This window comes from Mus caroli, unplaced genomic scaffold (genome assembly GCF_978045245.1).
Source record: "Mus caroli unplaced genomic scaffold, Mus_caroli_1 scaffold_19, whole genome shotgun sequence".
Lineage (NCBI taxonomy): Eukaryota > Metazoa > Chordata > Mammalia > Rodentia > Muridae > Mus > Mus caroli.
The window spans coordinates 30533831-30547843 of NW_028227274.1; the positions used below are offsets into that span (position 1 = coordinate 30533831).

General features: G+C 40.2%; 1 protein-coding gene across 4 annotated transcripts in view; it reads left to right on the forward strand.

Moving 5' to 3' along the window:
• Positions 1 to 14013, forward strand: part of Camk4 (calcium/calmodulin dependent protein kinase IV) — a 234480-nt gene that overhangs the window by 145593 nt on the left and 74874 nt on the right. For all 4 annotated transcript variants that reach the window (XM_021150440.3, XM_085833402.1, XM_029472049.2 and 1 more), the window contains 2 exons: positions 5804 to 5866; positions 7696 to 7778. In XM_021150440.3, the coding sequence (XP_021006099.1) occupies positions 5804 to 5866; positions 7696 to 7778 (146 nt within the window). The remainder of the gene's footprint in view (positions 1 to 5803; positions 5867 to 7695; positions 7779 to 14013) is intronic.

Sequence of the window (14013 nt, forward strand, 5' to 3'; positions counted from 1 at the left end):
TCTTTTGTAGGTCCCATATTGTATAATATGAAGCTGAGCATACAAAACCTAGGTGATAGATTCTCATTACACGGATAATGAAAAATGAACTTACAGAACCTTGACTCTCATTTGAATGGAGATATATATGAAGTTTGGAGAGTATAATGGGAGCTATGGATAGTCTTCCTTCCTAACACAGTATTTTAATGACTAATCTACCCAAACTTCAACTCTTACCTTTAGTGTTTGGTAATCCTCATTTCCCTTCCTTAATTTCCTTCCTTCAACATATGTCACTAGAAACATCAAAATACTGGACAAAATGACACTACAGGTGAAGAGTAAAGAAGCGAGTTCCAGATATAAGTGAGTTTCTCAGATTTATTCATTAGGGACACAGTTACCACATATCACTTTTCAGTATGAATCCATGTCCAGTCCTGCTTGACCATGAAAGGGACACTGTGACATGATTCCCAGCCCTTGAACAGAGCGAGCAGGGTGTGGGTTTCTGTGAGTGTTGATGGTTGCTGTGAGTGTGGCATAAGACTTGTTTGTATAAAATTATATATATTTTACTTATGTTCCTCCGTTGGGAAATATTCTCCCTGCCAAGGTTATGGGGGAATGTTAGTGCCAAAGTTAATGACTCCATGATAATTAGAAACAGCAGGAGTCCAATAGGCAAGGGTGTGTCTATGTCCCAGCAAAGGAGTAAACACTGAGACCTTCAGGACAGCCCCTAAGAATGTAGGAACAAACTCTGAAAACATGAGTTCAAAATATATAATCTCTCAAATATGCAAAATATAAGGTAATATGAATTATATGAAGGGCTTCACAACTTAAAAAATGTAGCTGCACTATGACCTAGCTTGTCAGGAAGATACAAAGGCAGGCAGATTCCTGAGTTCAAGGTCAACCTGGATTGGAGTTAACTAACTCCAATTTTATTTTATTTTATTTTATTTTATTTTATTTTATTTTATTTTATTTTATTTTATTTTATTTTTGTTTTTTTGAGACAGGGTTTCTCTGTGTAGTCCTGGCTGTCCTGGAACTCACTCTGTAGACCAGGCTGGCCTCGAACTCAGAAATCCATATGTATTCATATTATACAATATGGGCTTTGCCTTTAAATAGTAATCTCGGGTCTGGATCCCACCCAGCTAGCTCATTGTCTGTGTTTACAAGAGGCAGGCAGATCTCTGAATTAATTTGCAATGTTAAAAAAAAAGTTTAAGCCGGGCGGGGTGGCGCATGCCTTTAATCCCAACACTCAGGAGGCAGAGGCAGGCGGATTTCTGAGTTCGAGGCCAGCCTGGTCTACAGAGTGAGTTCCAGGACAGCCAGGACTACACAGAGAAACCCTGTCTCAGAAAACCAAAAATAAAATAAAATAAAATAAAATAAAAAGTTTACTGTCTCTTTCTAAGAATAAAGTGGCTGAGGTCATGGGATGCTGATGGGTCATAGGTTAATCAAAAGGGCACCTGGGGTAATGACTGAATTGATATGTAAAATAAAGGACTGGGTTTTTGATCTTCAAGAGATGAGCTATCCATAGAGATTTTGGAATTGCAAGAGAGAACTGTGTGATGAGAATGCTGTCTGGAAAGCTGTTGTGAGCAGAACATAGACCATCAGCTTGTGACCGCGAGCTGTTTCTCTCAACGCTCTGACACCCCTTCCTCAGAACCTCTCTCCAAGCTGAGGCTGGTTCTTGACAGATTTACAAGAGTTTCATGGAAAAGCAGCTTAAATTACTACCCTGTTGAGCCTGTGTATTACTGTTAAACAATCATAATTTGAGTATTAAAATCTATTGATGGCTAATATTGCTATAAACGAATAAGAATTGGTGCTTTATTATATAATCTGGGACATGGAAAAAAGCAGAGAAAGTAACATTTCATGATTTTATGCAAGCAAATAAGAAAGGTAACAAATAAAACAACCATCAAAGCAGCCTTCAGTGTCTGACAGCATCCTGTTTTCACGAGACTCAGGTTCTGCCCCAGCCTAACATTATAGTTCTTTCAAAGCTGATCAGAGGAGAAGGCTCCTTACCCATGGGTGGCCCTGTCATAGTCACATGTCTCTCACATATAGATTCATGCATTGAAAACAAACAAAACAGTGAGCAGATTCATTGAGATTATCATACAGATGGAGAGGAGGGCTCTTACTTGAAATATGACTCTGAAGAGTGAAGATTTGGGGCTTTTATAGCCACATTTTCTACAAGTTAAAAAGAAGAGAAAAATGGAGCCATAAAACCAGAGAGGGCAATGTTTGTGTTTGAGCCTCTGTGTTTGGCTACCTGTAGACAGATCTTCACTGACTTTCTATGTGCCAAGTTTTCCAATGCAGCATAGGCAAGTTTGAGCTAGGTGCTAGTTACTTGCAAATGGAAAAGCTTTGCTCTATATTTACTGTTACTGTTACTAAATTGGGCAAGTCAGCTATACTTTAGTCTCTGAGGGAGACTATTGAAGCAGTTTCCAAGTGTTTTGAGTCACAGAATACTAGATAGATGTGTTAAGATGTGTCTTTTCTTATTCTTGCACAGTGAAAGCCCTAGAGCCTATCAGCGTGATGCATAGTCACTTGAGTGGGTTTCTTACCAGCTTGTTTTTCTCTGCTCACAATAAATCTGTCCTTCCATGCTATTGCCTGTGTTCGCTGTCAGTTATGAAGATAGACAGATCATATCTTCCCTACCTCTCTCTAGACAGAATTTATAGCTGACAATTCATTCTGTGTGGGATACTCATACATACATTAATAAGTATTCTGAGTTGAAAGCTTCTATCCATCAAACACAAGTAGAATACAATTTTTGTTGTTGTTTTATAGTGTTAATAGTTGTTCTGCTTAGTTTTTGTTGTCAGCTTAACACATATTAAAGTCACCAGTGAAGAGTAAACCTCAATGGAAGAGCTGCCTCAATGAGTTTGGCCTGTAGCTATGTCTGTAAGAGATTATTTTGACTGCTGATGATTGATGTGTGGAGACCCTGTCCACTGTGGGCAGCACCATTCCTAGTCAGGTGAATCTGGACGGTAGAGTGAGCTAGCTGAGTGAGTGAGCAGGAAACAGCATTCATTCATGGATTCATCCTCAGTTTTTCCTTTAGTTTCTTCCCAGACTTCCTTTAGGGATGGACCATCACCTGGAAGCGTAACACAAGTGAACCCTCTTCTCCCCAACTGGCTTGTGGTCAGAGTATTTTATCATGGAAACACAAGTGTAACTAGAATAATAGTTTAGTATTCTTGGACATGGATTTGTAAAAACACTCTGAGTATACTAAATGATCTCATTAATGGCCTCAATATTCATGGCTACGAAGTTTTCCCTTAAGTGTGTAATTATTGATATTTTATTATTTATGGTATTAAAATTTGTATTGGGATGGGAATGCTTTTAGTTTTTTATTAGTGTGGAAACAATGGGTATATATATATATATATATATACATTTTTACTTATTTTCATCTTCTCTTTCATTGACCCCCCTTCATCTTGATCTCTTTCTTCATTTCAAATATATTTCTCCTTATGTTTTGATATTATGTGCACATGTATACACACTTGTGTGTGTGTGTGTGTGTGTATTCTGTAGCTGAGAGATAGTATAATGGTTTCCTTGTGAAGTTGGCTTGTTTCACTTAGCATGATGGTATTTGGTTATGAGTTCTTTAACATTTCCTTATAAATATTTTACTTCATCATAAAATATAATGTTTATACATGTGACTGATCTCTTTAATCAAGAACTATAGAGTATAACTAAATTGTTTTTAGGAAAAACTATCAATATGTTTAGGAATTAAACTATAGATAGTTCCCTAAAACTAGATATATTTATAGGAAAAGCTATAAATATATTGTATGTAGTAACCAAGGAAATTAGCATATAAATTTATAAAATTTTTTGAATATTCTCTATCTTCAAAGGACTTAATCATTTTCAATATTTTTATTGAAAAAAAGTATCAAAAAGACATTGCTTTTTGTCTCGAGTTATGTGTCAACCACATTGACATGGAATTGTGTTTCTCTTCAAACCAACTTCTTCTTCCTTTGGTAATAACTTAGAGGGTAGAGGCCATTCTTTATAGAAAGTAGTCTCTTGAGTTTGTTCACAGTTTGGCTGTGAATGGAGCATAAGTCTCGTCACATAAAGATATTTACTCTCCTAGATCTTGAGACAGCTCAGGTGACATAAATGGTGACATTAGAACAAGATCAGTGATGCACTGATGATTTTTATGTGTGTTGAGGTGTGTACATGTGTGTGCATGTGCATGTGTGCATGTGTATATGAATATATAGAAGCAAGAGGGCAATTTAGGGTGTCCTGCCTTAGGTACCTCTTTAAAAGAGTTTTTCACCAGCCTGGAACCTACCAAAGATGCCAGGCTGGCAGGCCTGGGGCCCCAACAATCTATTTTTTCTGCCTCCCCTGAGCTGGGTTTCAAATGTGCACTGTAGACTAAAGTTTAAGTTTACTGTTTACATATGACATTTAGAGAGTCCCATCTCTCTTGTGACTAGGAGTCCATCCTGAGCATACAGATGGGGAGCATCTCTAATTTTGCAGATGAGAAATTCAATGGACTTTGTCTCCAAAATGTCAAGTGACAAACCTGCTAGGGTCTCTTAATTGCCACTAATAGAATCTAGTTCTAGATTACAATAAGAAAGAAAATTTAGTGGCTCATATAATTGCAAGGTTCAAAGCATAAATGAATTCATATATAACCATATAGGAAAAAAGTATCAGCAGTTCTTTGTGTATCTCATCAATTTTCCCTAGGTTAGCATTCAGTATAAAAATTGGGCATTGGTGACAGTGGGGTCTGTTTGTTTTGCTTTTATAATTGCAAATATAAAGAGAGTATATTTTCTTGTTTATTTAAGCACAGTCTCTGGGGAGGACAATGCGGGATGACTTGGTTCTGGCAGAAAGCCTTGGCGCAATCACCCTCCCACAGGACAGTGTATGTGGGTTAGGCTGAACTACATGGCACATCTATGTGAAGAGGGTGGATGAAGTGACTGACAGTTCTGTGAGGTTGAGCGAGACCTCTACAAGTGAGGGTCAGGTCGGGCTGAACTTATATGCTAGTGATAATGGCAGTTATGATGATTTTTGATAGGGAAGGGGGTAGATGCCATGGAAAACATCTTATAAATTGTGGAGTGCACTAGCTACTGGATCTACTTTGCCATTGAAGAAGAGATGGTAGGGCATGCATCTGAGAAGAGAGGGAGGAAGAAGACAAGAAAAGAGCCAACCATCAGGTGTGAAGTGCCTTAGCTATTGCTCTTATAACAATGGTCTTACATAGTAATGATATCCTGTCCATAAATAAGAAAAGTCAGTTTACATATAGCTTGTAAAAAGTTACAGAGTAGGTAACTGCTTCATATCTGTGGTGTTCCACAAGGCACCTGTGTTGAGCCACTTAAGCTGTCAGTGAATAGCCTTGTTCTAAGTGTGAAGGAAGAATATCCAAGCTAGCAAGGTATGGGTGGGTATGGGTGTTTTCTGCCAAATGCCTTTAGTTCCAGCCCCAGGGAGGCTGATGCTGGAGGGTCAAGAGTTTCAGACACCCTGAGCTACATAGTAAGACCGTATGTGTTTGTGTTTGTGTGTGTGTCTGTCTGTGACAGACAGACAGAGACAGGGAGACAGCACACCTTTCCAGTTACTTTATTTACCCAGATGGCTAATGCTGTTTTTCGTGTCTGAAACAGTCACATTTTTCTAAACTCAAGCCCTTTTCTGTTTGTCTCATTTTACCTTCTAGGTGGACAAGAAGATTGTGAGAACAGAAATAGGAGTTCTCCTGCGTCTCTCACACCCGAACATCGTAAGTGGCTGTTAGCTTACCATTTCAAATCATTTCCAAAGCTGCAGGATGGGCCCATTGTCCTCCACTGTCAGTGCTGATGGGAAAGAGGGGTCCTTCCTCTCTGTGAGGCACCATGACCTAACTCAAGGCCCTACCTCACCACATCCAATCAGTTTCAGAATAGATGGACGAGCAGTACATACCATGCCTCTGTTCATGCATAAAAGGAGGAAAAAAAATGGAGAAATGTGTTTTATTCTAATGAAACTGGCTTTCTCCCTCTTTTGTTTGCCTATCTTTTTAATATTCCATTGCCAAAAAGGCTTTTGAAGCAAAAAAAGCACTGCTTTTCAAAGTCATTTCAGCCTTTGGGAGAGAGTCCGCTTCAGAAATAATTCAAAGATGTAAATAAATGGTGTACGTGAATGGAAGAGCTAACCAGTTTCCAGACGCTCTGCTGTCAGGACGCCTCTGAGAAAAACGAGTGAAAAGCTTTCTGGAATCAACGAAGTGAAAAAGAACAAAATCATTTTTACAGCAGCATCTTGATTTTATAAATTAAACCATCTACTTAATTAAAAAAAAAACAAACCTATTTGTGTGTGGGCTGATGACCTGCAATGCTCACAGCGAAGTGCATACAACTTGCATGCATTAAAGGTACACTTACCTACACAGCAGCAAATACTTTTCTTATAATAAGTAGGAAGATGGACTGTGGCACTGACTCATCAATCTTGGGTTGCCACCCAGGACCCAGGGTCCACACATCCCTCTGCCAGCCATTTATCTATCCTTCTCACCCTTGACTTCTCTCTCACCCTGCACTTTGGTTTCACCAACCCATAGTGCTATCTGCACATTTCCCCAAACCCCCAGACTGATATTCAAGGAAGAAATTGGAAGGACCTCGCCAGCAGAGTCAGATGAGAAAAGATTCTCAGAAATGACTTCAGCAGAGTTCTCTTGTAACTTTGCTGGCCAAAGCTAGCTAAAAATGTTCCCCAGCTACATCAAAACTGGTTGATCAGAGAATAGGGTTGTCACAAGTGGCTTAGACTGTCATCCACAGTGTGGGGCCAGGCGCCTTGCTTCTCAGAACTAAAGCAGAGTTCTGTATGTGGTGAAGTATGAGGATGCTTTGAGTAAGCCGTTCTCAAACGAGTCATACTCAGTTCCCACGATCACATTCTCTATGGCCTCCTTCTGAGGAAGCCACTGCGGAATGCCCCTCACGTGTAGCTCGGTGCTGGCTTCTGGATTCTCTGATATCTGGAGAGATGTCTACATTTGGTTGGATTATCTGCATGTGATGAAACTCTGGTGTGATCAGTCAATTCTCTCCTACCACTCTGCCCAAGAACCCTTCACACACAAGGAACTCTAACTGCTTTTACATACAGACTTCACCCTCCCCCACACTCAGGCTACCTCACAAACTAACTCCAAACCCATTGTTTATTGCTCATCTCTAGCAACCATAGTGCTTTCAACCAATTTTGTAAAGTTGGGTCTTGATTTGATTCTAAGGAAAAGAAAGAAAGAAGGGACGGAGGAAGATTCCAACATTTGAGTAGAATTTAGGAAGTGTTTTTAAGAAATTTATCATTCAGAATGAATAATGTCATAATTTAATAAGACTTTTGAAAAAAACTGAGCTGTCTGACAAAACCATCAACTGAGAAATAGGACAGCTGCCTGCCTGGCCCTGGAAGAGGGGCCTTTCACTGTGCTAACTCAGCCATTGGTAATGCAGACTAGTCTTTGTCCATAATTTTAGATGTCTTCAAGGAAGATGGAGATGAGCCATTGTTGATGTTCTTTTTTAATGTGCATCTTGTCCCCAGATAAAACTCAAGGAAATATTTGAAACCCCCACAGAAATCAGCCTGGTCCTTGAGCTGGTCACAGGAGGAGAGCTGTTTGACAGGTGAGTCGAACCAAGAGGGCAAAGCCACAGAAACATCTGCTCTGTGTCACCAGAAGGATCATGAAAGGAGAATTTCCTAAGACTTTTCATAAGAGAAGGATTATGTGAATTGATATGTTTTTCTTAAAATAAATCTTGAGAAGAATGTTGAAGCGAGGTAGATTGTAATTGGTAAGATAAATAAGTAAGTAAGTAAAAAAGAAAAGCACTATTGTCAATTTACCTTCATAAACATTTATGTTTAAAAAGTAGAATTTTATAAAATATTTTAACTAATTAATAGTATCTATAAGATTATTTTTTTGTGAGAGAATACTTAAAGTTGTATTTGCTGTCAGGATCCAAAAACTCATAAAAGTCAGCATTCTTCCAATGATTATTTATAACCTATTCTCTCCAGGATAGGCATCTATGTTAAAGTTTCATGTTGCCTAGTAGGGTGTGTCTTGCTTTGGCCCACTCTTGCTGAGTAGAGCGGGTCTTGCTTTGGCCCTCTGTTGCTGTTTGAGGTGTTTGCTCATAGCTTATCCCTAAGGGATGTTTGAGAATGGGAGAGGAGAGGATGCCCCCAAATCTGAAGGAACTGTGAGTCAAGGCATCTTTAGGCTTCCAGAGTGTCTCTCCTCCCCGCCTACTCAGGAGAATTGTGGACAGGCAGGCTGTGGGGGATCCTCTGCTATGTTCATCAGGGCAACAAAGAATGAAAGTGAAGCTAGCAGTACGAGGTGGTATATGGTAGAAATGGTGAGAAGCTGGTGGAAGGGTCTTGGTAAAGGGAATAATTAACCAGATAGGGGAAAATCAGAAGACTGGATTTTCTGGAGTACCTGGATCTTGTCTTTCATGAATGAATGAGTGACTATAACAATGAATGGACTCTTGAGAAGAAAGGTATCCCAAGGGGATTGGCTTTGATTGTTGAAAGAGTAGACTATTTCCAGACTCCTGCAGTGGTCTTGAATGTCTGTGTTGCTCTCAGATCCACATATTGAAGCCTCAACTCTGAAGATGAGGGTATAGAGGTGGCTCCTCTGTGAGGGAGATAGGTCATCAGGGAACCAATATAGATAGAATTAGTAGCCTTGTGAAGGCACCCGTGAAAGGCCTTCTGATAAAACCACCCTTCAGAAACAATCTGCTGGTAATGCATTTCTCAAATCTAGAATTATGAAAATTAAATGTCTTCTATATATTATGTATGTTATAGGGCTACCATTAATCCCTTTGGAGCAGCCCAGATAAACTAAGACAAATGAGTAGACCTTAAAGCTGTAACAGTCTGACTTCTTTAAGAATACTGTGCAAGGATGTGGGCATGCATGAGTAACCTTCTGGTGGCAATTGTTTGTTGATAGTCTCTCAGTTCTGAATCCTGACCCTGCCACTCAAAGGTAAGCTAATCTAGCGGAATGTACTGAACTTCCCTGATTTTTGCAACAAATTTGAAGCTGTTCAGTGCTGCTAACAAATTAGGTGCGCCAAACCCACTATAAGGATGGACTACGTATTCTAAAATCATCCTGTTCCCAGGTGCTTAGACAAGATTTCTCTTGAGTATCACCAGTATTTGTTTATGATGGCTCCTTTAATAACACCACTGTAAACGAATATTTTTATGATTATAGTCTTTGTCTAGGTACAGTAATATACTTAGGGTAAGATCCTACTGGCTTTGGAGGCATGAAAGCTCTCTAAGAAGACCTTGCATATTTCTCTGCTAATTATGCTCTATTAGATAGCAGTCTCACAGTCTTTAATTATAAATAGTTGCAGATAAGAATCCCACGTGGAAGCTAGCACTTACCATTGGTGCTTAATGATTTACCTACCACCTCTCTTCACTTGAATTAATTGTAATCAAGAGTCTCTTCTTCCCTTCTTACAAAGCTTCTATGAGAGAATTGGGGATGAATTTTATTTTAGCTCTAGAAAAAAAAACAGAGGAACAGAAATGCAATTAATAAATTTAATTTGTAGAAATGAATGAAGTATTTATGTTTCATAAAAGACTGACAGAGAGCAAATAAAGTGCTTACCATGGTACAAGCTCTCAGTGACTTTAAATGATAGATTGTCCCCCTGAATAACATTCTCGGCTTGGTAGACATGACTAGGCCTCTCCACTATGCTATTTAACTCACAGTTATTCTTAAATTTTATCAAGTTGAAATAAATTTTTCATTATTAGTCAGTCTATTAGTTTTCTTTTTCCTTGAGAGATTTAAAAAACCCTAATATTGTTTCTTTCTGTGTGTTTAGGTCAAGTTCTAATTTGTTGAATTGCAATGATGAGAAGTTATTCCTGGTCTAGTGGTGGCTCAAGTCGTAACTACTGAACAGCCTGGGAGCAGCTGAGGGAGGGATAATCACGTTAGTGCGTTAGAGTCGAGGGGCTTGGATTTTATTAGAAAAGCTCTGTTCTGTGATGCTTATAAAAAATGAAGCAGCATTCTTGTTGAATTTAAATAAGAAACAGGATAAACGATTTAGGATTTTGAGATAAAATCAATGCCTTTTCTGTCTTAGAAAAGTCATGTCCATACATTTTATATAAAAGTCTGCATAATTCTTATATTACCGGAAGAATGCAGCCCCCGGAGTTCAGTTCCTCTCAGTGGCATCACAACTGCTAACCCTCCGTCCCGCTCAGGAAACTGTCTCACTGAGCAGACTCGGAGCTTTCAGATCACTTTTCTTTCTTTGTTCTCTCTCCAGAAATGGCTGTGTTTTACCTCCAGCCAATCCATCCGTATCCTTGGGCTGCTAATTAGCCTTAAAGGTGCCTTCTGCCCTCCCTCTCCACCCAATTTCGTCTTATAACTCCAATACCTGAATTCCCTGTAAGTTCTATTGTCCTGGCTGCTGCTGCTCTTCCTCCTCTTCCTCTTCCTCCTCCTCCTCTTCCTCCCCCTCCTCCTCCCTCTCCTCCTCCTCTTCCTCCTCCTCCTCCTCCTCCCCTTCCTCCTCTTCCTCCTCCTCCTCCTCCTCCTCCTCCTCCTCCTTCTTTGTAAGGTTTTGCTTACCAATGTCAAACACTGTACATAGATATTGTAGAGCATAGAGATTTAGATGGTTGACTCTTCAAAATCAGCAGATTTGTTTTTCTTTAACTTTTAACATAAAAACAAAACAGTTTAATATGAAAAGGCACCGGGCTGATTAAAAGGTAATCCCCTGATGGCCCTTCTGGTTTTGGCAAAGATCCATTGATCCTTTAAAGGTCTACACGTTCAACCAGGTAATTTTAGCAGGACACCTCCTCCCTGGCACCACTTACATGCTGAATTCTGTCCCTCAGCTCTGGGCAGCTCTCAGTCTGACAGCTCTTTCTTCAGCACCCGAGGAAGGGTAAAGGAACCCTAGCAGACCTTGGCTTTAGAAAAAAATCTCTTTTTTTATTGGTTATTTTATTTATTTACATTTCAATGTCTTCCTTCCTGTTTCCCCCTCCACAACTCCCCATCCTATCCCCTTCTGTCTTTGCGTCTATAAAAGTGGTGGTCCTCAACCCACCCACTCACTCCCACCTCACCCTTCTACCATCTCCCCGTGCTGGGGCATCAATCCTCCACAGGACCAAGGGCCTCCCCTCTCACTGCTGCAGATGAGGATGAGGCCATCCTCTGCTACATATATAGTTAGAGCTATGGATCCCTCCGATGGATGAAGTTTTTACTTCCTTTTTGATCTCTGGTGTCTTCAAACAGAATTGTAAATGCTTTTAATTTATTTTTAATTTTTTAGCATTTTATACATGATTTTCAGCCCTCCTGTTACTACTCCCCCTGTCTCTCCCTGTCTCCCCTGCCTCAGTGACACCCTCTTAAATCGATAGCATCTTTTTCTCTGTCTGAGCGTGCATGCACACTCCTTACTTTCATTGAGTGCTCTCATGTGTAATTTGCTCACATTATTGGCTTACACACATGGTAAATTTCCTTTACTATGTACATATGTTTAAAATCTCATCTCTGGGTAAAACTATTTCTCCATCTCTCACCTATGGGTGAGATCTTGTAAGATTTTTCCCAACCATATTGGCATATCGACTGGTGTTATCATTATGCAAGCCTGTTTTAGGCAACCGTATTGTTGAAACTCCATAGTTACAGCCTCCCTGTCATGTCTAGAAGACTCTATCTTTTAGCAAGCATCCTGTTCCTCTGGTTCTTGTCACCTCTCTTCTGTATATGTATCTTCTGGGGCCACTCATTCTGTTCATTTTGACCATCTGTGGATTTATGTAATTGTCTTCATCTGCCCCCCAAAGAAGCCTGTTTGATGAGGGTTAAGAACTCTACTTTTCTGTATGTAGTTGGGACCGGTAAGTATTAGGATCAGTATTTAGAGTACAAGTATATTGGTTTAGGAAAATGGCAGTAGAAGGTTCTCCCTTTGGGTCTGTGTCTTCTGATAGCCAGCAATAGTTAGCTAGGTTTATTTTCTTGCTAGGAGTGTGCCTAAACACCACTGCTGAACACAGACATTCCTATGTGGCTCACAATTCTTTTACCAATACCAGTGTGTTTTTCTCTTATAAAAAAAAGCAACTTCCAGAAGAAAGTAGAATAAAAAGGAGTTCCTTTGCTAGGTAGATATGGAAATAATGAGTTAGTAAATATATTTTTTTTGGTTGTGAGCCTAACCCTTAGTGGCTGAGCTATCTCTCCATAATTGCTAGCATAAATGGTCTTGGATCCAGCAGCCAGCTGCCTTTCAAAGGGATCCTTTTGCCATGTGATATCTTATAGTCTTCTTTTAGGTATTCAGTCTCACATCCTAACCAAGAGACTCAACTGCTGTTGATTTTACCTGTGGAGAATCCAAGTTGTATGGACTAGTCTTGTAAAGCTATGTCTAGCCCATTCACTTTTCTGGCTTTGTGGGGCCTTTTCTTTTTTCTTTTTCCAGGACTATGAGCTAAAGAAAATAGTAGTATGTTAGAAACTCATGCTTGAATTTTATGTCTCTGACTCTAAATTTGTTTTTCTGTACTTTCTGAAACTTAAACTGTTCTTTTGGTAAGTCACAAAGAGTCTATACACAAGGAAAAGGTTAACTATTTCAGAACAGTGCACTTAGCCTGTGAGTTGCTATCAGTTGCATGATCAAGACCACCTGCCTGAACACTCCTGGGATTTTAACTGATATTGTTGTTACCAAGATCTCCAGAAATACTCGTTGCCCTGTTTCCTCGGGTTGGTGTCATGGTTGATAACAGAATTAACCAAGTTCAGGAAAAGTCTGGACTAATAAAGATTGTTTCCCTAAAATTAGTCATTAAGTTAATCCTCTGAAGTGAAGCCCTATGATATCTTGATTTCTATAAAGGCTGACCAGTCACGGCGAGAACCATGTCTTCTACACCCTGGGATCCCAGCATCTGCACAAGGCACTTTTCTAGAATGGTCTTACTCCAAGCAACACAGACCCTACCCAGGTCTTGCTATATACATTTTAGAGACCAAATAACTAGGGATCAGAGAAGCACCTCAGCTTCCATTCGATCACGCAGCTTAGAAGTCTAATAGCAAAAAAGACTCAATCCAAGCCTGGGGTCTCCCAAAGCCCATGACTATCCCATCACGTCATGCTCCCTGTGCATGAGCTATTGTTGCCTGGGGTCTCCCAAAGCCTGTGACTATCCCATCACGTCACGCTCCCTGTGCATGAGCTATTGTTGCCTGGGGTCTCCCAAAGCCTGTGACTATCCCATCACGTCATGCTCCCTGTGCATGAGCTATTGTTGCCTGGGGTCTCCCAAAGCCTATGACTATCCCATCACGTCACGCTCCCTGTGCATGAGCTATTGTTGCCTGGGGTCTCCCAAAGCCTGTGACTATCCCATCACGTCATGCTCCCTGTGCATGAGCTATTGTTGATAGTCTTACTTCCAAATAAAACCCCAGACGAGTTGTATGACATTATTTCTGTCTACATCTCCTTTTCTGTCACCATGACAGAGTACAAAATCAACTTAAGGGAGAAGGTGGCTTATTCTGCTTCTCAGGTCGAAGGTAGCAAATGTCATGAGAGAAAGCCAAGGCAACAAGAGCCTGAAGCATCTGGTCACATTGTGTGCGCAGTCCCGAGGTAAAGAGTCATGCGGGGGTGCTGCTGCTCAGTACTCTCTGTTCCACATCCCAGGAGCTCAGTCAGGACACAGTGCTAGCAAAGGTAGATAGTTAATGCCATTGAGATAATCCCATACAAATATGGCCAGAGGTCTGTCTCC